The sequence below is a fragment of the Anser cygnoides genome, chromosome 3 (genome assembly GCF_040182565.1).
Source record: "Anser cygnoides isolate HZ-2024a breed goose chromosome 3, Taihu_goose_T2T_genome, whole genome shotgun sequence".
In the NCBI taxonomy this organism is placed as follows: domain Eukaryota; kingdom Metazoa; phylum Chordata; class Aves; order Anseriformes; family Anatidae; genus Anser; species Anser cygnoides.
This window is the reverse complement of record NC_089875.1, coordinates 25,261,535-25,283,793: the sequence shown is the minus strand read 5'-3', so window position 1 is coordinate 25,283,793 and position 22,259 is coordinate 25,261,535. Positions and strand designations below refer to the sequence as shown.

Genomic DNA, 22,259 nt, shown 5'->3' with positions numbered 1-22,259 from the left:
CAGCACAGTCTTGCTAGTTCTATGCAACTCTTGCAGAGAGGCCAGCAATGCCTAGACCATTACCATAATAGAGTCCCAACTCAGGAACATGACCATTTTGGTTGATTTTAGACTTCTCTGCAACCAGGGAGCACCAGTCACTAGCAACTATGTCAGCTCTGGCTTTGTCTGCAAATCCTCCCATACAAGGGATATTCTTTGCAAGCTGACTTTGACTTTCTCATGAGCTTGCTCACAATCACTCTTAGCGTGAAACAGGACTCCACCAAATTCAGGAGAGAATAAGCCATCAACACCAGGCCATGGGTTGTGGACAGGAGTAGGATGTACTGCACATAACCGTACTTTTTTAATTACTTCAGTAGAAAAACTCCTAGTGAAAACTGCTTCAGAGATTAGAGCCTGCACATCACAGAAAAAGACGCTCCCAGATAATGATCCTTCAGATGCTGCTGTCAATTTTCCTTGACATCTGTCCACACAGATCACCTTGAGGAGAGAAACTGTCAGTCAGCCCTGCCTTTCTGTATTTCTAGCCGTTCTGCTGAGGCTGCTGGAAAGGCAACAGTGACAGCAATGAAGTTCCATTTATCAAGACTGTGTCTACCACTCCCATTTCACGGGAGTCACTACAGCAATGTTGGTAACACTTGAGTATAACAAGGTTGGAGGCCTCAGAAAAAAAAAACAGTTGTTCCCCCTCCTATCCTCCCCCATGTCATAACACGGGTTTCTTGAAGGCACCATTTTTTCTGTGTAGTCTTAACTTTGGTGTTAAAAAGATGGCTAATTGTACATGAGTTTTCAGACTGTCCCTATCCCCTCAGTGACCGCAAAGAAAAAATTCTTCATTGCTTTTGTGAACCTAAGATGTAAGAGCCAAAGAGAGGATTCAGGCTTGCTTGCTGTGAGCAACATTTCTCTCAAGTTTCCCTTCTGAACTAGACTTGACAGAAGGATCTATATACAAGGAGCCAATACCAGCTGTAAAAATCAGCAGGCTTTGACCATCTGGGAAAACCAGAACAAACAGCACTACATCTAATTTTTTGCCACTTGTGCAGGACAGACTATTTCATAAAGGGTGATCTCAGAAGACTATTTCTTTTCTGTCCTGACCACAGGACCCTCACCTAGGCTAGAGACCAGATTCTCTTTCACTTGAATTACTCGATATTTTAATGTGAGTACATTTAACAGGGTGTACGTCATGCAGTATTTATTTATTACTAGGGCCACTTGTGTCCTTACTGTCTAAGGATCACCAGGAACCCTCAGGTACTTCACAACTTACTCTTCAGCAAAGCAAGCAAAGGCAGCATTTTTCACCTATGTTAATATAACAGAGCATGTTGCTACCAGTGCCTCACCTGGCTGTTTCCCAGCCTCTGTTCTTAGCAATCTTTTCTGGCCATAGAAAGCCAGGGCATCTCCAAGACCCATGGAAAACTTCCATAAATGAAGCTTGATTCCCCACTGTGCCTGTATAGCACAGGCAATTTCAAAGCCTGGCTGCGCTTCCATGCCATATGTACAACCACCTCTATAAACAGCAGGGTATATGATGCAAGGAGCCCTCCACTCAAAGAGCAGAGAAATCCAAATGGAGTCACGGATGGACATTTCTGGAGCATGCCTGCACAACAAGAAGTATTCAGGGATCAATATTGGTGTGTGTGCATTTTGTTTTTAAGAGCCAGCATTCCTGAACAAGCCCTTCCAATAAAATATAATTAAACAAAAACGCTAAATGAAAGAAAAGATTCAAAAGAATAACTGTGCCAGCAAAATCATCACTAACTTGTTAATGAGCTTAGAAGACACTGCTGCAAAGCAGCCAACAGTAATTTTCAAGACAGCAATGCCCTTTACACTCCCCTTTCTCACAATTTCCTAAAATTGCCCATCTCCATCTCTTCTTGCCTACTTGTTCTTCCCAATTGCATATGTGAATTCTTGCGAGGCTGATCAAATCTGTACACTGGTTTTACTCTGACACTTTGGTGACCAATTACTTTTTATTTTACCCACTTCAACAACCTTCATTAACACTGCAACTTTTTTAATCAGCCAGAATCTCTGTCTACAGCCTACATGCTCTCACTTTTTTGATTAGGGATTTTTTCCATTCCCCAAAACATTTTGTATTGTTTTCTTACTTCAAGCTACAGCCATTCTGCTACAGGCTACTTGTAATATTAAGCCTATAGCTCTGAGGCCAGATTCCATACTCAGCTGCATCTCTGCTTCTCACAGCTGTATAAATTACTACCCTGCTTTTGAAGATGCTGTGCACATCAGAGAAACAGAAAAGATGCAATTCATCCTCCTATTCTGGCTATTTGTCAGATGCATGCAGTTATTTCCTCTGTGTGATTATGATACGATATGTTGCTGCATGACTTTTCCCATGTCCTGAATGCAGCAAAAGGAAAGACTTCTCCTGACAACCTGTAGGAGGCTGCTGCTGGGCAAGGGGCTTACAGAAGCAGGGTTCTCACCTTCTGACTCCTTCAACTCCCACTCCTGTGCTGCATTATTTCTATAAAAAAGGAAAAACACAACTCTTTCATCTAGAACCAAGTATATATCTTCACAATCTGCCCACTGGCAATGAGAAAGAGGCAGATATCCTTGCTAACTAAAATTAGAAGTTTTTGATAACTGTCATTATCTGGGAAACCCTATCATTTCCAGAGTGTCAGAGTGCCATGTACAGGATGTGTTGCAGGTAAGAGTATCAAATCAAGGCGGTACACAGGGTCTGTGTAAATCATCTTCCAGTTTGAGATCTACATAGTAACAAAGCAACAGCAGAAACAAGTAGATGGAAAATTCTGCCCAGCCATCCTATCTACCTCCCCCGACACTAAGCGGAACTTCTCCTTGCAGTATGTTCATCACCATCTTGTCAGTCTCCTTTGGGAATAGAAGACAAGTGGATACAAAAACAGATACATGAGGTGAGTGTTCACAGGGCTGAGCTACGTGGGCTTTCCACAGTACTCTGCAACCAGGACTTCATTCATCGTGGAACTGGGATCCAAACTGTGAGAACGCACCGAGAGGCTTAGCCGGTATGTGGCTGTGCTCAGCTTTTTCCCTGCATACTGGTTTAATTATCAAAAGAATTTTACTTTTTTAAACATTAAACAGTTTATTTAACTATTAAACAGGAAAGCTTGAAGTATAAACCAGTTATAAATCAGGTCGGAAACTAGAATTTCAACCTCCTACAGGCAGCCCTCATACTCTTGGTGTCAAAGCGGATGTCCTTGCTCAGCCAGACAATCACTGCTGGCAAGAGGCACAAACCAGGCTATTCTAATGAAAAATGTGATTTTCAGATTCAGTCCATGGGCTATTCAGGCAGTAAGAGAAACTGCAGCATGTGTTTCAGAGCTCTCATAGCAAAACAAGAGCAACTTCCCCTTATGCCTCCAGCGTGCCTTGATGTACAACCACTCAGAGACTGTTTACCAGCGTCTCCAACAATACATCTACTTTCATTTACATTTTGTGTTCAGTTCTGGCAAAGTCTCTCACTGGTGGAGTTCAATGATAATGCCAATGCACAAACAAAGAGGTAAACACTCGTAAGCCACGTTGGCTTCCGTTAGATTTGGAAGCAACAGTGAAAGAATCCAGAGTTTTTCTAATGGCATAGGACCAATCCTGCTAGAAAAGGAATGTCACTTCAAAGCTGGTGGAGAAGTAGTGAGAACAAATCCTAAAAGATTAAAATCTACAACGAACTCCTGACAGTGATCTGTAGCACCAGCCTGTCTTGCGGTACCCATATTACGTAGCTAATTAGAGAATTAACAGGTGCAGCTCGTAATGGTCTTCACTGGCTTGAGCACAGAACTTAGGGCGGTGCCTTAAAGGCAAGACAATTTTAAGAGACATGATTCAGGTCCCATATCTTCTCCAGACCAACATACACTAAATATCTCCACACCTTATCATTTCCCATCTGTAACACAACTACTAATGTCTCTTCCTTCTCTTTTCCAGCCCTGTGTATTTCACCAGTGATATATTCACCCTCCTGCCAGGAACACCAGCATTCGACATGCGATTTGACTTTGGTTGAGGTCCTTCAGAAACTCAATGCACGGAAGTGAATGAGGCATTAAAGGTCTATTCCTGCTTCTCCTCCTGAGCATACTGATGACCTCCCCACCCCTTCAGTTTTCCCTCCTCTCAAACCAAAATAGTTAATAATGAAAATCAAAATCACCGTCTAAACATGTTCTGCTCCATACCTTGAACCGTTTAACCAAACAGGTCAATTTACCAGCTGTTTTTCAAAACTACAAAAAACACATTGTTTAAATAAAACTGTAATGAGCAGTTTTTCTTTCCACAAAGTAGAATGAAATTAATTTATACATAGAATAAAAAAAAACACGTTTGACTATTCAGCTGATGTCTTCACCCTCCTCACTGAACGGGGCAAGTCTCCCCAAAGCAGTACAACTTCTGTATTAATTCATGTTTCAGTCAAGTGGTCATCAGACAGCTATTGCCCTGAACATAAACAGTCAAGCAGTATGGCAGTGAAAAAGCTAGGACTTGCTGTGTCTGCAGTAATTACTACGTGCAGTGATGCAGACAGCAGGACTTCAGTTATGTAAACAGCACAGCTGACCAGTACAGTCACCCTTTTTGGAGTTTCACTTATGCCCAGGTCACTGTGAGATTGTTTCTGTCTACCACCACAGACCAAATAGTTTGTCCTATATCAAATTAACACACAAGCTGATTTGGAAGAGTTTGGCAAGCCACTATATCCACATAGTTTTTAAACTAGAAACACAGAGGAGTCTCAGGCATTTGACCATGCAAGACAAAAAGCAAAAGTCTTCCTATAGACTTTAGCTTTCAGCAGAGAGTGTGCACTGAGTGAGAACAAACCAGCTCAGTATGTGAGCGCTCACCACGCTGCGCCAGTAATAGCAGACATTACAATACATTTCCATCACTTTAAAAGATATTGCCTTCATGGTTCCGTACCTGGTGTTGCTATGTACTGACAGCTAATGCTTCTAAAGGTCAGACCTTTACATGCTAAGATAAAGAAAATCAATTTCAGCCCCCAAAGGTGAAATCGCTATGCAGGGAGTTATCCTATGACACTGGAACAACACAGTATAAAAAGGTTCACCACACACCCTACTGCCGCCGTGTTGATATGGTTTACCTGTTCTTCAGGGAAATCAAAACCAGGAAGTGTGTATAAGGAAGGGTAAGACACAGGGAAGCCTGAAAATCTTCTTTCCATTTACTTCAGATAAAATATTTAAGGAGTACTATTGGAAAGTCTCACTGTACTGACCATAAAGGAGATGACAGCATGTCTTGTTTACCAACACATTTGAAGTCATCAAGGTCAATGGAATTTATCAGTTTTATGAATCCGGAATACTTTGGTTTAACCTTCCTGAGGGTAAGTGAACTCATGCAGATGGATTTCACAAAAGGATGCAGATGTGTATAATGTTTGAAAAATACGGAGCTAGATTTCAGTGGCAGGCTCAGGAGGCTACATGACAGTTTACACTGGCTCCCTTATTCCTGCTTCTAGTCCTATGCAAACATTAGTTTATCAATGTATATACCAAAAGTATCCATCTGCAGACACGAGAAGCACAGCACACACAAATATGAATTATTAAATGGTTTAAATCAATACCAGTTATGAGAAACTCTCCCTAGCAGTGGGCAATCAAAGGTCTACCACCCCCAAAGTGAATTTTGCTCTCTATAAATTGGAATGGGTTGAGTTGTTGTTTTTTTAACTTGTTTTTTTACCTCTGTAGAAAGCACTGGTTAGAAAGGTAAGTGCAAGCAGAATCTGCCAAATCACTATTTTTGGCTTATTTATCATTCTTTGACATCTAAGAGTGCCAAAGGGTACATGCGTCACAGGGATGGGGGAAGAGGAAAGCCATGTTTAAAAAAATCAACAAACAACAACAACAACAAAAAACTTTATGGTATTCAATTTCTTAAGCATTCACTAAAGATACAAGATGAAGATTGACCTGCAGTAACAACAACCTGGTTCACTTGATACTCTTGCTTTATTCTCCTCTTTTTTTTTTTTTTTTTTGCTGAAAGGAGAGATTGTATTGTTAAACAGCTAGAAGTACATTAATGTAAAGGCTGTCGAAAATGTCCCATTTATTCAACAGCACAAAAATGGAAGAAAAAAAATGCTATTTATCACAACAGTTAGTTTAAAGGGAGGGAGTGGACAGGTAAAGAACAATAAAAATATATTTCCTGGCTAATTTATTGGCTAATTTGAAGAAGAAAAATGGAATAAGTGAAGACTAGAAAGAGGGAAAAAAAAAAAAAAGAAAAGGAAAAGCAGGAAAAAAAGATTCCTAACAAAATTCAGGGTTCTTTCCACAGCCTTCAGAGTAGGCTGAAACCTATCATATTCATTGCCCAAGCAAGCAATTGCCATAGTTTCAGGCAGAGGTTAGGTGACTACGAGGACAAAGGAGACAGCAGTCTGGGTGCTAAAAGACTGGTAAACAAGACAGTATTTTCTGTGATGAGGTTTTTCTCAGAATAAGCCACAAGGACATCCCTCTTTTGCTACTACTCAGTTACAGCTCTCTAGTGTTATTAGTCAGTCTCTCTAACAGTAGTTAAGGTACCTTTAAAACTGGAAGTCTAACAAACATAAGAGCACTGTGTTTTGTTAAACTTAAAGGAAGCTCTGTGCTTTCCTTTTTCCCATGCCTGTGACCCTCCATGCACGCAGCAGAACCATTGCAGCCCTGCTTTTTGGCATGTCGCACAACACAGCTCCTGCACAGCTGGACTTTGTTCTAGGCCGCCTCTCCTCAGGGAAGCGCACAGCAGGGCAGGAAATATTCCTCACTCCACAGTTACCTTGCTTTAAATCTGCATAAAAGACAGAGAGGCCCCAGGCTGTACTACAGGCCATATGCTGCAGCAATGACAGAAGAGTAGCTGCAGAGCCTCTTGGTGCCAAATCACTGCTAAGAGAGAATTCCGTGTCCTCCCAGATCCCACACTGCAGCTTATTTACTTGGCTTTGGATGCATAGAGGTGAGCTGCATATGTCCCTACAGCCAATAACTGAGCTAGGAACAGAAATCAGCTCTAAGAAATAGGTAAACATTGGAGGTGGGTAGCACTGGAAGGCATGAAGCATAAAGCAAGGCCATCCAGACAGTGCATGCAGCTTTTCTAATGAGTTGGATTAGCAAAGCTGTGCTCCAGAAAAGCCCTGAGCAATGGCATCGTGTCACAGGCCACGATGCTTTGAACAGGACAAAAAGACTAGGAAACAGATGAAGACAAAATCTCTTAAGGACTTCTTTTTTCCTCTAAAAGATGAGAGAAACCAATTCCATGTACTTTGGCACCACCAGCTCTTGAAAGAGCAGACAAATTCTGATAGAAAACAAGCAGCTCCACACATCCACAGATGAGCATTACAGCACATACATATTGTCTTAGCTTTGTGAGTCCCTGTGGTTCTCTCTCCAAACTCCAATGACCATAGAACAGTCTGGGTTGGAAGAGGCCTTAAAGACCATCTAGTTCCAATGCCCCTGAGATGCCACCACTAGATCAGGTTGCCCAGGGCCACATCCAACCTGGCCTTGAACACCTCCACGGATGGGGTATCCACAGCTTCTCTGGGCAACCTGTGCCAGTGCCTCACCACCCTCTGAGTGAAGAATTTCCTCCTAACATCTCATCTAAATCTCCCCTCTTTTAGTTTAAAACCATTCCCACATCCTTGTTGTGCTGGGGGCCCCAGATCTGGATGCAGCACTCCAAGCGGGGCCTCACAAGGGCAGAGCAGAGGGGGACAATCACCTCCCTCAACCTGCTGGTCACACCTCTCTTGGTGCAGCCCAGGACACAGTTGGCCTTCTGAACTGCAAGCACACACTGCTGGCCCATGTTGAGCTTTTTGTACACCAGAACCCCCAAGTCCTTCTCTGCAAGGCTGCTCTCAGTGAGTTCTCCCAGTCTGTTCTCCTGTCTGCGATTGCCTTGACCCAGGTGCAGCACCTTGCACACTTGAACTTGTTGAACCTCATTAGGTTCACATGGTCCCACTTCTCAAGCTTATCCAGGTCCCTTTGGATGGCATCCCTTCCTTCTGGTGTATCGACTGCACCACTCAGCTTGGTGTCATCTGCAAACTTGCTGGGGGTGCACTCAATCAAAACTATGCCATTGATAAAGATACTAAACAGTACAGGTACTAAGACAGACCCCTGAGGGACACCACTTGCCACCAGCCTCCACCCGGACATAGAGCCATTGCCTACAACTTTCTGGGTGTGACTGTCAAGCCGACTCCTTATCCACTGAATGGTCCACCCTTCAAATCCATCTCTCTCCAATTTGGAGATCAGGATGTCATGTGGGACCATGTCAAAGGCCTTGCAGAAGTCCAGGTAGATGACATCAGTTGGTCTTCCCTTGTCAACTGATGCAGTCACACCACCATACAAGGCCACCAGACTGGTCAGGCAGGATTTGCCCTTGACAAAGCCGTGCTGGCAGTCTCAGATCACCTCCTTGTTTTGCATGTGCCTTGACACTGCTTCCACGCTCAATACTAGCTGGTCATTTCAACAGAAAGACCAATGGCTACATGCATAAAAGTAGGTGGGATTACGTTTCCTCAGAAAACTGTTCCTTCTGACAAAGAATAAGGTAGCAATTAGGTTAACTGTTGAAAATCGCATCATAGCAGTTTATGTGATACTATTATTGCTATACTTTCTGGTTAGAAACCCTGAGCCCACCACAGCAAGACTGATCAAACTGATCATCACAGCATCATAGTAATGGGAAGAAGTTGCTAGCAGGATGCTTCTGCAAGGTACCCTGCCCTGTACACAGACACTAACAGTTTCATGGTTAGAAAACAAAATCGTTAAGAGCAAAATGAAGGTAACAGAATGCAGCCTTTTAGCTTGACATTTGGCCAGCCTGAAGACACCAGTGAATTTGCACTTCAGGTCATATTAGGCAGATGAAAATAACTGTGCAATGCCATAGTCATGGAGTGGGGCAACAAATTTTGGGCAAGTATTCATCTGCTGACATGTGGAGTTACAGACAGACTAAAATTCCTAGAAAAAAGTCATGCTACAGTTAAGGAGTAGTTTTATGCAAAGCAAAGACAGTTTCATCACAAGACATCAAAAGGAAGTAGTTCAACTTCTAAAACAAAATATGGCATCCTTTTATTATGAAGCCATATCTAAACACTGGTTTTACTATATCAAATTTGAGAAAAAAATTAAAAGTAACTTCTCTGTAAGAATAATTGTTTGCATAAACCTAGCTTGGGCATTAACACTGCTAACGAAATCTTGAGTGTCGTCATCACACACGAATTGCTCTAAAGGTCAGAACAAATTAGAGCTTCCTCTGCCTCCATGAGTGACTTTCATCCCTAATGTTCTCATTTCTCCCTTGTAGATCAGCTGGCAGAACAGGGGTTTATTTAACCCTACGTAAAACACAGTACTCCAGGCTGGCAGACTTGTAGCTCGTGTTATGATTTAAAACAATTTTACACACCTACAGTAACGAACAAACCAATCAACTACTTACTGTTCTTCTTGTACATCAGGATTTCAAAGGAGTTCATCTCATAGTTCTCAAATGTTTGTCGGACCTTGTCAATTGTATCTTTGTCTGTCAGCTCTCCATACATAAAACTGCAAATAAAGCAAGGAATTCAAGTCAGATACGAGACAAAGACACAAAGCCATTTGTTTACAGTGTGAAAAGAACCTATTTAGAAATAGCCCTTCTTTGATTTTGTTTCACCTGAAAAAGCATATTTGACAGACGCAGCCCCAGGAGATAAAAGACAGAACTGGGATAAACAGATTACTGTTTTCCTCAAGCAAGAAGCACAACACTACAAGCTATTTAACAGAAAATAAATCTGTTCCCAAATACCTGCAGGTGCTGCTTTTTTGCATAACTTCTGCTCTGTGATATCCTGATAGCTTGCAAAATCCATCGTTGCTGTACACAATGGGCCAATCCACTATCTGGGCATTACCCAAGACAAAATTAGTATCTGTATGAAAGAACACATCAGTTAGACATTAGACAAGGCTACGGTTGCATCAGTAGAAAGACTCATTTTGGGATCCCAAACTCATTGCTTCCATTCCTGCATGTTTTTTTCCCGGATACTACTCCAAATGCAGTCAACAGGACTACTCCCTGTTTTAAGTCAATTTTTATCGTAAGAAAATATTAATTACTCATGCACAGATAAGGAGGATGATTTTACGCAAATGAAACACATGATGTTAAGCAGGTAAAATTCATGCTTGACTAAGGACAGATTCATCAGACTGGCTCCCCCTGTGCCACATACACTGATCCACCATGACACTCGAGTTTGAATGAGAAGCCTCTTCAAAGCCGAAACAGTACAAGAGGTATTTCTCATTTGAACATATACAACCTTCACTCCTGGCCACACAAGCTCAAATACTCCCTGCATGATGTGTACAGCACAGCACCCCAAACTAGACACCAGACAGCTAGGCTCCATACTTACAACAGCAAAAAGACCTTTCTGTTCACTGTACAGGCTAGAATGAGTTTCAGCCAGTAAGAAAAAAAAGAACGAGCAGGATTCAAACCTCCATTCTCACCGGTTCTTTGAATGCTACTTTTGTATGATTAATATTCCATTCAAACAATGAATATACTCAATCCTAGGCCCAGACCTTGCTTCTCCGCTGCACTGGCTCTTGTGCAGCCAACTGTCTACACCTGTGCCACGACAGACAGCAGCATTGGTGTCTGGGCACTGACATGCAGGAGGAGGAGATGGTGGCTCCTCTCACAGCTGCAGAGAACCCCCAGCTTTTGACAGAAGGCATAGGCAGCCACATGAGATTCAAGGCATCCATATCGAAGGGGAGCCTCTAAGGGTATCTGCTATGCTATCTGCTTTTGAGGATCTGCCCCCAGCTGCTCAAATATACATAGCTGTCATCAATAGTTCCTGCAACTGAGAGACACAAACAAGACTTTTTACCTATTAATTGCAAATAGTTTTGTTTATTTTAACTTCCTCTTTCAAAATGTTTTGTCCTGTTGCAAACTTCAAGCAGGTTTAAATAAAACATTCCTGTTGCTATCTAAATCCATTGCCCAATCCCATGAGCAAGATTAAGTGTATCTTTATACACTCTTTAGAATGAAATATACCAGTAGTATAACTTCAGGACAGCTTAACTGCTTTGTTTCTCACAGCCTCTTCTAAATACCATGGTTTTTGCTTGGTTGAAGTACTTTGTTCCAGAAACAATACATGTCTTTTACCCCTTCCTACGAATAAGTAAGCCAAGTCATTTCTCATTGCTAAAGCAAGTGCTTTTGAGTGTCTATTATAAACACTGCTCTGCACTGTTAGGATATTTTTACATTTTCATCAGGAAGTACAAAAAAAATATGCAAATATAAATCTTAGGTTGTGTTCTGCCCTGATCTGAATGGTGTTGATTATTTCACGCATTTGTTCCTTCTCACCATCTCCCCTTCTCAAAAGGTAATTTACCCTTCTCTCCACTTCTTCAAGAGCTCCTTGAAGAGCTTCTATTAACTGAAGCAATGACCTTCCTTGCACACTTAAATCTCAACATTGTCTTTAGATAAATAAGCTCATTTTTTGGTATTTTTTTACTAAAAGCTATATAGCATACTTTTCTGATGGCCAATACCATGCAGATCCTACTTTTACCAGAGAGCCCATGAGGTAGGACAGTGCTCATAACCCCTTTCTACAGATAAAAACAAGGCATTAAGTCTACACGGGGATTTAAGCACTGAAAGGCGAGACTGCTACAGCCTAGCCCCTAGGTGCCCAGCTCTCATATTTTAAGATCGAGTTTTTTTCCTCTCCTGTAGTTCTTATGATGCCAACTATTTTAATGTAAGACCACTTCTTGCAGATTTTATGTAAACCCAGCTCTCACAGATAACACCCAAGATTCTTTGCTACTATAGCAGGAGCTAAAGAATCACATTCTCACTCGCCTACCTTTTGGCCAATGAAGCCCGATTTTTTGGACCACCAGAGTTTCCAAAGATTGCTTAGAGAACATGCATACATTTTCCTCCCTCCTGAAAGCCTAGCAGCTTGGGTGTTCTCCTAGGAGATGTGGGGCTACCTGAGGGAAGTGAAAGCTCAGCCTCCATTTCAAGTCCTGAATGACTGCTCTAACCATCAAGCTGCTGAAGAGAAGGGATGCCAACATCCTCACCATTTGAGTTTTTAAGTCAGTGTGGCTTGATTGCTGTATTTTATGCATCCATATGAGGCAATCCTGTTAGCCTATATTGTGTGAGCCTTTCCAGGGAGGTGGGGGTAGAGTGCTTCATCTAAGAATCCAGGTTGGGTTTAGATGAGAGTTACAACCACACTGAGAGACCTTTATGTAACTATCAAGTTTCAACAGCAAAAACGCGTGCACTTATCGATTCAAGGAGCAAGTCAGAGGTTTTGGGGATCCCACTGTTTGATATGTGTCTCACGTCTAGCAAGTTTCCACTTCATGTACCTTGACCCACCATCTGTGGTCCAGGTCTTACATAGCTTTGACACAAACGCACAAAGTAAATACTGAAGCTGGACCAGCGCTCTAGAACTCCCTGTGTCGCTGGAAGCCTACAGAGAAGCCATTTGCCCAGCAGCCAGGCCGCCAAGAGAAGCCGTAGCACAGCAGCACCCAAATCGCTAGGCCGGGGAAGAGGTTTCCAAGCCACCTCTCTCTGCCCACCTTCCTTGGGAAGATACCAGGCTCAGGGTGACCAACTCCCTGTTCCTGACGCTGCTGTGAGGGGACAGGCAATCTGCACTAATGGTTTCCCAACCTCCTGCACCCACTTCTTTTTCCTTAGCCCACTGTGGCCTCACAGGCCCTAGCGTCCACACAGCGCGTGGAGGGGACAGATTCTGCCCTCACACCACACAGTAAAGAAGGGGTCTCAGAGACAAATAGGAGTTTCTTTCCAGTTACTCACTCATCTTCCCAGATCTCTTTGAAGACAAAACAATGATACAAAGGTAGTTCTGTGCCTACGTGGAGAACACGCCTGCATTTCTTCTCAGGCAGTGGTGTTTTGCCTGTGCGAATGCTGGCAAGACACAGCGTAAAACAAGGACTCCCACTTGTAACTCCCCTGCATAGTTTATTCTGACAGATAACCCGGAGGTAGAAGGGCTGTTCTCATCGCTATCATTTACATTCAATTGCATTGACATCCCTGACAACGTGCTGCTTGGAGACAGCTCATAATCTGCTAAACAATTGTTCCTAACATAAGAAAATATTAAATAACAGCCACTGAGGCAAATATTGCCTTTCCATCTGCAGGGACACAGGGTCCCAGAGGCCAGGAAGCAGCTGTGGCTTTGCTGCACAACAAGCACGAGGGATGCTCTGGTGAACTCTTGGAGCATCACAGAGCAAGGCCTCTACAGTACTCACAAGTGGGTCAACAAGGCCAGGCCAGAAGCTGATCAGAGGAAGACCACGAAGGAGAAATCCACTGCTAAAGTCTCTTCAAAGATAGGATAAAATGCACATGTGATAGCTGCTGTATTCAAACTATTTAGTGATTTGAGGTACCTCTCTGAAAGGACTCAAAGGACTCCCTTACCAGGAAATCAATTTCTAACACAACGCCAATTAGCTTAGCAGTATTGCCCAGCCCAAGGAGAAGCTGTAAGCCTTGCTGGCTCCTCTTATCAGCCCTGACAAGAGTTGAGCTCAGAGCTGGAGAGTCTGAACGCATATGAATAAGGCTCGGGGTTCTGGCTTGTGCTGCGCTTGGCACAGTCTGAGCCAGACACTTGGGAGGCACAGAAACGCGTAGAGGCGCAGCACAAAGCACCTCCTGCTGCAGAAACACCTGTACAAACTGCAGCATCTCACAGGCAGCACAATCACTTGCAGAAGTAGGGAGAGCTTCTGTGACCAGGGTCTGCAGCGCTGGCTACTTTGTGAAATGCCCCACTTCATATTCTCTAGCCTGCGTTTTCCCAGGTCAGCATTTTAACTCCTTCCACAATGTAAGGATGGATTTTGCTCAGTCACGAAACCAGTGCTTTCCTCCACTTGCAAAATGCATCGTCACAGAAGAACCAGAAAATGCCGTTCTGAATAACACAGATCCTTTACCAGCAGTGACAGCAAGCCTCTACAACATCCAGCCCCACCAAAACTTCTGCTATCTACAGAATTGTGTTGCTTTCTGCACTGCTCTATTTAATGGAAACTGTCCATCAGCTCTAAGCTCCAAAACACCTGAGGACAAGAGACATCTCACAGAGGCAGCCAGTCAGGACTAGCTCACTGAGGAGAGGTTGCTACCCTATCCACGGCGACTGAGGATAGAGGCGGGGGATACAGCCTCCTTAGTTACTGTTCTGTTAGCTGGGCATCAAGCAGCTTAAGCTTAAGCATGGGGGACAGGTAAGTTTCCAAACAATCCTGATACTTACAAACTTGTGACCTGTATCACCAGTAGTATCATTCTGACATGGGAAAGAAAGAGTTGGTTTTGTTTCTTGTAAGGAACCCAATGTGTGGAAATAGAATGCTGCTTATAAGTACACCTGTCAAAACTGCTACAGCCACGCAGCTCATACATACCATGCTTTTGCTTTAACAGTTTGCAAAGGATAGGTACGTGTGTATTGTTCATGTTTAGTCTTACCTTTTGGGGAAAAAAAAAAAAAGCAGCATTTAGTCACCGAGACTACTTATGTTGTTCAAATGTAACTTCTGAGGTCAAAATATGGCCCTCAATCAATACAAATTAAGTCAAACTGAAAAGAATTTCCACCACTTATTCAATCCTTTCTTTGCACCTACGTGATCCAAGGCTCACACTTCAGGGACAAATACACAAGACTCAACCAAATTTGCACCTTAACACAAGTGCTGTACCTGCATTCAAAGAAAGTACAAAGCTGCTCAAAGGCCCAAAAAACTATTCACTTAGTAGAATAAAAGTAATAGGACAAAATCCTGCTCTTCCACCCTCACTCTGCTATGGAAGTCAGTGGTGTTACATGGATACATACATTCACTCAGTACCTCCTAGCATTCATTTCTAGAGTAGGAAAGCATCAGTGTTCAAATATCCTATTTAAAAAAAAAAATTGATTTCTCTATAGAATAATGGTATGGAGGCCTCAAAATTGTATATCCTTAACATTAAGATCAAACTATTTTAAACCACAGCATCAATCTAACGTAAAACAATGTATTACAAAACCCTATAGATAAATTCATTTTAGCTTACACGTTTTGTAGAAGTTATAAATAACAAAATATGTATTTTACAGAAAAAAATATAAGATTTAAAAACTCTTGGCTGCTAGAACTTGAAAAAAATCCACTAATGCAGACATTATATTACTCTATTCAAACACAACTTACACTGTATGCAGAGCATACTGCAAGTACAGGCTGAAAAGGATTATTTAAAAATGTATCTCATCATACTTACTACAAATAACAGAGAGACGCCAACTAAAACAACAACTTCAAGTGACTCACTTTGAATCATTACAGAAAATGAATGCCAATTTCAGCCAGCAGTAATAGATAAAAAACTACTGGTTCCATCTCAAAATTTATTATTATGCATTATTATAGTAAGCATTTCACTGTATCCCTCTACCACGAAAAAAGTTTAAACTGAAAAGAATAATACATCCTACCAACATTAGTAGCTGTAAAATCTTCTAATTATCTGTATTATAAAAAAATAAAATAGAAATTAGAGCAGAAAAATGGAAGATGAATAGCTGAAATGGGAAGTGCACAGAAGCTGTCATATGTAATTTATGCACAGCATTGTTCTGTGCCTATCTCTGAAGTACTGACCATACTGAAAAATTAAAAAAAAAAAAAAAAGTCAGACAAAAGTGACGTTAGCATGAGATAATTTTCAGTAATTAGAAAGTTCGTCAGCTGTAAAAGTCATCCACTGCTCCATTCAAAACACTGTTTAACAGCACAACTTCACTGTTTAATTGGTCAGGTTTTCCCCCTCCAGTTTGATCTTGAAAGAAATCCAGGGAAAAGCATGATTTGGTTGCATCAATTATAGGGGTCTTACGTCAGTTTAAAAAAGCCCTTTGATTTACTGATTATAGCTACAGCCATCAAGAGCCTTAAAAGCATTTGACAAGACCTAACTCCCTGCTCACTTTTAGCTATACGAGTTACAAAAATGCATTAACAAATTCTCCAATGAATGGGTTTCATTAAGATTTGTTTTACGACCTTGTTCTAGGATTTAATGCAGAAATGGATTGATACGTTGAATTATCACAGTAGAACTTCTTGAGCTTTCAGAACATTAATTTTAAAGCACATTATCTATCATCTCTGTGTTGTACTTTTTTTTTCTTACTATCTATAAAAGTCATTTTAAGGAAATCTGGTTGTCAATGCATTTCTAAATGCATAAAGATGTGCACACAGATTTAGGAGCTTCTGGCCTAATAACAGCCAGCAAAGAAACATTTTATAATCAACTCAAGATGTACCAAGGAAAAAAAAAATGCCAATAGTCAATAGACATTTTGATGTACCGACGAGTTGTACAACAGCGTGGATGAAAATAAAGGTGCCTCCATAATTGGTAACTTAGAAAAGAAGGAAGATCAAGAAGAAACAAACTCCTTTCTTTTGTTTCATTCTCAGTTTGGAAAAATGTCCTTAACAGAGAACCTACAAGTTGTTCTCTTGCAGTTTTTGAAGGTTTGCTGCCTGCACATCTCGATGTCTTGTTTTAATCAGTGCCAACAGACAGACCCGCACTCGTGTTTTTACATGAAACCTTGGAAATGCAGTCTTGTAGGATTAGTTATGAAAGGGCACAGACTTGAGTTCAACCACTGGATGCCAGATTTGTAGAGGATAACATTCACTTTGCTTTGCATAGGGCAAGCCACAGTAAAGGTAAGAGAAGCAACATCTTCAGCTAACGCCACTCTGCACTCTGCTCTGCACTCAGCACCATCTTACCCAGCAGTTTTGCAGCCATCTTTTGCAAGGTTTGGCTTCGGCAAAGATCCTTCCATACAAGGTAAGAGGAGTAGTCTCTCGGCAGACCCATCTATTCCATTGCCATTTTTCATGTTGAAGTTAACCTACTGAGGTCAGGAAAATAGATGAGCCTTTAACTGAGAGCATGCAGAAGAAAGCCTCCTGGAGATCTGCTCCAGGCTTCCAAACCAGCTCGTTTGGGAGCCCTGACAATTAGGATAGCTTAACCTATCCAAGACACGCATTAGGAAAGCCTCAATGTTGCTCTTCCCTGCACCCAGTTAAGTTTGTCCATTTCAGTACTTTTGTCTGAAAAGTCTCTAAACTACATTTCCCTATTAGATAGAACCTCACTAGCTCACACTGGGACATAATTTACCTGCAGCACAAGGCTTCTGAGCTGGCCCTCTGCAAAGAATGAATTTCACCTAGTGTTGCTTGAAGACTCATTGTAAATTTTGGGAATTTATGAACTGGCAGGAAACCAAACATATTCTATCAGAAGGAAACAGAAAAACCTGCTCCACCCCAAAACCATGCTTCCTTATTTCAACTGCAGCACTCCTGTTCTCAGAATGAAAATACTTTCTTGATGACTGATGCTATTTACCAAAGGTGTTGTGGCAGTACAACGCAGCCCAGCGATACCCAGGACACGACTACCCTGGGCACATCGCACACAGAAGAGCGATGCGGAACGTGTCATGTCCGTACATACGTACCCTTCCAACGTAACAGCTCAGAGTCTGGAATTGAACAGGCTAATACCTAAACTAGTAAACCCTGCCTTTGGGGCAGCATGCCTGCACTGCTTCTAGACCCTAATCGGATGAGCTGCAGCCATGTCTCTGCCTCCAGGCTCATGGGTTCGGAACCGGAGGCAAGCAGCAAAGCCAGGCTGCAGCAGAAACAGTGCCATCAGGTTAAGGATCCTTTGCAAATATTTCATTTAAATAAACATTGTATTAAAGTGCAAAAATACGAAAATAAAACTCCGTTTTGTTCTTCATTCTGTCGTAGATTCCGTCCCATTTGTCTCTGGCTGAACACAAAAACAGGTTGTTCAGTTCCAGGGCTGTTTATAATGAAGTTAATTTCTCTCCTAGGTCTCGGGCAGCGGTACAAGGTTAGCAGGCCCAGGTTGCAGAATGTTTATTGTACTGGGACTTTTCAGTCTCCAGTGGAAGTAATGCCATAAATCATGGAAATACCTGTTATTCTCAGGATTTGTTTCTCAGGGTGCTTTTTTCTTTCCCTCTCCAGGGGACTCACTGCATTCCCCATCAAAGGTTTGCTTCCACACCTGGTCTCTCCTTAGGGTGCTCCCAGGGGAAGCAAGACTAAACCCGCACAAGCCTTATGCCCTCAAGCCTCCCCTTCTTCCAACCTCCTTGTTTTGTCAATAAATCAGAAAAGTATCTGTGACTTCCACTGAAATTCCTAAGCCATGGAAACACAGGGCTCTCTTTTGCCATCCTTACACGCACTAAATTCTCATGCAACAGGGAAGGACTGCAGAATCCAGCTGGTATTTATGTGAACATAAAAGTATTTTTGCCTCCAGTTATTGATAAAACATCAGAATATCACAGAATCAGTTCTCTCTATAACATGCCACGCCATTTGAATTCGGTGCCTTGGCCATGAACCAAGATTATAACTGTTATTGTTATAGTGCTTGTGTACTGGGGGTGTATTACATTACCCAAGAAAAACATTAATATCACATTAGCAGTAACCATCAGAGGCTAGCAATTCTTTACGTACTGCACTGTTTTATGGCATGGGCTCATTTTCTGTCCCATTGGGTGCTTGGGCCTTTAAATATTTCAATGCTTCAAACAAATTTTTGTCGACCAAGCACCACATGCAACATTTATTTTTCTAGAGCTACACGGCTAGTTCAGAAACACAGCTTTTAAACATTAAATACCGACAAGCAGGGTTGTAGTGTCCCCGGTCCTTATTTTTTTCCTCCAGACTTCCAACAGGAAGGATGTCAGAGATGCTCCTTTAAAAAAGGAAGAACTTTAGCGTTCACACTTCATCCAAAAGGTCTTGTGAGAAGAAATCACGGAGGACCAAATGAGGACCACAGGTCTAGGCTGATGACATTTCATACATTCTTTCCCATGTGTGCTATATTAAGGCAATCCTATCCCAAGATGGGCTGACAAATTCTCAGTTCCTTCTTTCCGCAGTTTGTGGAGTGGAGATCTTTTGCAGCTTGTAATCCTAGGATAGCGATTCTGTCTGGCGCTTAGCGGATGAGAACCCATCTCGGCTGATTTGCAACCTAAGAGGAAACTCTCATCCATAAAACTCATAAGGAGACTTCAGGCCATTGGAGTTTGAGGTGCGTCTTGCTACAGATGGTGTGATATGAACAAAATATTAACCCTAAAGGAAAAGCCCTGAACTTTCATGCATATAGATACTGCTGTTACCTCCAGCCATTGAAGGTGCATCCGCTTGCCAGTCTCACACCTAATATGAAAGGCTGTCCAAATAATTATTAAATTACTGGTTAAAATGGCATCCCTTGTGCTGTCCTTAGAGTAATGCTTCCAAAAGTGGTTGCATGCCAATGACTTTTTTGTTACCATAACCCTCTTTCACTGAGTTAAATCTCCCAGCACAACCTGGATCAAGAACGTATTTTTCTCACTTCACCTGTGACTGTAGATGCACGTCATACACAAGTGCCTTCAAGTGAAGCACTTACTCAGTTATACCTCCTTCAGTTCCATGAGCAAATTCCTCTCCTTTCAAAGGGAATCCCCAAATTAACAACATTGCTATATATGTATCAATGCAATATCTGTTGGCACTACTTAACTTGCCCACAGGTGCCAGCAAATAGAGTTTGACAACAAGCCCGGGGTTTATTTGGCAAATCCCAAAGGGGCTAGATAGTTTCACTGTGGGTCACGTTATTATCCAATCGAATGAAACCGAGAAGGGGGAGCCAAACCTCAAAGTTTATGGGCCCGTTTAAGCGCTCGTCCCGTGGGCATCTCAAAGGCCAAGCAGGCAGGCACCGCAGGACTGGGCTGTTCCCATGCCGTCCCTGCGCTGGACGACACAGCTCTGCCGGCTGAGGAGAATGGGGACACCGTGCTCGTCTCCTGACAGCCACGGACGTCAGAAGATGCTGATGGTCCCACGTTAGAACTGAATCATGCAGCGCTTGTATGTGACGGCATCGCATTACAGCAAGGACTAGAAGGCACATTACAGGAGAAATGGGCTGCTAAACCTGAGTCACTTCCCAAAGCTTCTCCTAATATGTCTGAAGGGTGCATCACTTCCTACCAGGCTTCATCTAAAAGCCTGTATTTATTACAGCCCGCGGGACTTGCTAAGCATTTGGAGATGGAGTGCTGTCATTTTACCTGTGCTGTCTGGCACCACGCTCTGTTACGGCACCTTCTTAACAATGGGGGAAAATAGGAAGAAACGGAGCAAAGCTTCTCCTGCACGATACCCCCATCTCCAAACCTCAACCCATTTATTGCACTTTGCAATATTTTATTTCTTGGCACTGAGAGCCAACAGAGAAATTTGGTTTTTAATGAAGGAAATTATTCCCGAACTCACGACAGTTTTGAGAAAAGCCTTAGCTAACCGGTGTTAGAAGACTAGAGAAGCAACACGAATCTGATGAAACGTTGACATCTCATTTTGTAAAAAGAGGGCAGGCTTCACTACGAGGACGGCTAGTATTTTTTCGGGAAGGCAGCTTCCACCCCCTTCTATAGGGAAGTTGCAGAGAAAGGCAGCCTGTAAAAATAGCCTCACGATTAATGCCGTGTGAAAACACGTTCCTACCAAAGGCGATTCTTTTTTTCCCCTCAATAATATCCCGTAATTGAAAATAATTGAAAATCACTCTTTGGATAATTTGAGGTTCTAGCTGCTTATCGGGAGGGTTAATTGTCTTTGCCTTATCAGAACCGACTGACTACTGTTTAATTAAGTCCTGTTGCCTTGTCTCGGAGCAGGGCTCGATCCTGCGTATTCCCGGTCGCACCACAAGTTCTTAACCCCGTAAGTCCGAGGCACCCAAGTCCAAGGGAGCCTTAAAGATGGCAGAACTTGGAGCCTCCAAAAACCGCCCGTGCCCAGGTTCAAGCAAGCACACAGCCGCCCGCACGGCCGCAAGGCTTCCCGAGGGTAAGTCCCGGAGTGCGAGAACCTGGATAACGCCAATGCATACCCGCACGAACGGCGAAATTCGAGGCGCGATTCTCCGAGGGGGAAAAAGAAAATAACCATCGCTGCCTCCCCTCAGCCCTCCAGACGCCCGACTCCCTCCCAACTCGCCGCCCCCCGCGGTGCCCAGCGCCGGGCTCTCCCCGGCGGGGACCCCCCCGCAGCCCCCTCGCCTCCCGGTGCCGCCTGGCCCCCGGCTGCCCGCTCCGGGGGCTCGGCGAGGCTCGGCGCCGCCGCACCTGCCGCCGGCTGCCCCCTCCGAGGAGCCCTCAGCCCCCGCCTCACCGTTAGACCTCCGCACGATGTTCTCCAGGAAGGTGTTCTGAGGCGCCACCAGCCCTCTCCTTCCCCCGGCCATAGTCGCTCTGCCGGCGGCGTGGCGCGGCGCGGAGGGCTCGGCTCGGCTCAGCCCCGCTCCGCCGCCCGCCCCATGCCTCCGCCGGGACCGCGGGCACGGCCGCGCGGCATCAGCCCTCCCGCCGCCGCCTCCCGCGCACCGCAGCCCCGCGGCCGCCGCCGCCGCCGCCGCCGGACCTCCCCGCGGCGCCCCCTGCCGGGCAGCGCCCCGCCGCGCCGCCGCCGCCGCCGGCGCCTCCAGGCCGGTGCCGCAGCGCCATCGTCCGGGCCCCGGAGCTCGGAGCCGCCTCAGAGCGGCGGGGAGCGAGGCCCAGCGGTGGCCCTGAGGGGGGCTCGGTCCCTCAGGGCCGGCTGCCCCGTCACCGGCCTGGGAGCTCGAAGTGCGCTGTGAAACACCTCACGACCGGCCCGGGGAGGCGGCTGGCCTGACACCCTCGACCCCCCGAGGCTTTGCCCGCTGAGCTCAGCCCCTTCCTACAATCATTTAAGGCTACTTACTACTACAGCTCAGTGGAAGCAATGAGATGAAATATTTAAATAGAATCATAAAGGTTGGAAAAGGCC

General features: G+C 43.8%; 1 protein-coding gene across 1 annotated transcript in view; it reads right to left on the bottom strand.

Moving 5' to 3' along the window:
* Nucleotides 1–21,825, bottom strand: part of KCNH1 (potassium voltage-gated channel subfamily H member 1) — a 193,058-nt gene extending 171,233 nt beyond the window's left edge. Inside the window, exons 1-3 of the mRNA XM_048057721.2 lie at nucleotides 21,624–21,825; nucleotides 9,988–10,111; nucleotides 9,634–9,740 (exon numbers count right to left, since the gene is read on the bottom strand). Coding sequence (XP_047913678.1) covers nucleotides 9,634–9,740; nucleotides 9,988–10,111; nucleotides 21,624–21,696 — 304 coding nt within the window. The 5' untranslated portion in view covers nucleotides 21,697–21,825. The remainder of the gene's footprint in view (nucleotides 1–9,633; nucleotides 9,741–9,987; nucleotides 10,112–21,623) is intronic.
* Nucleotides 21,826–22,259: the final 434 nt, after the last annotated feature.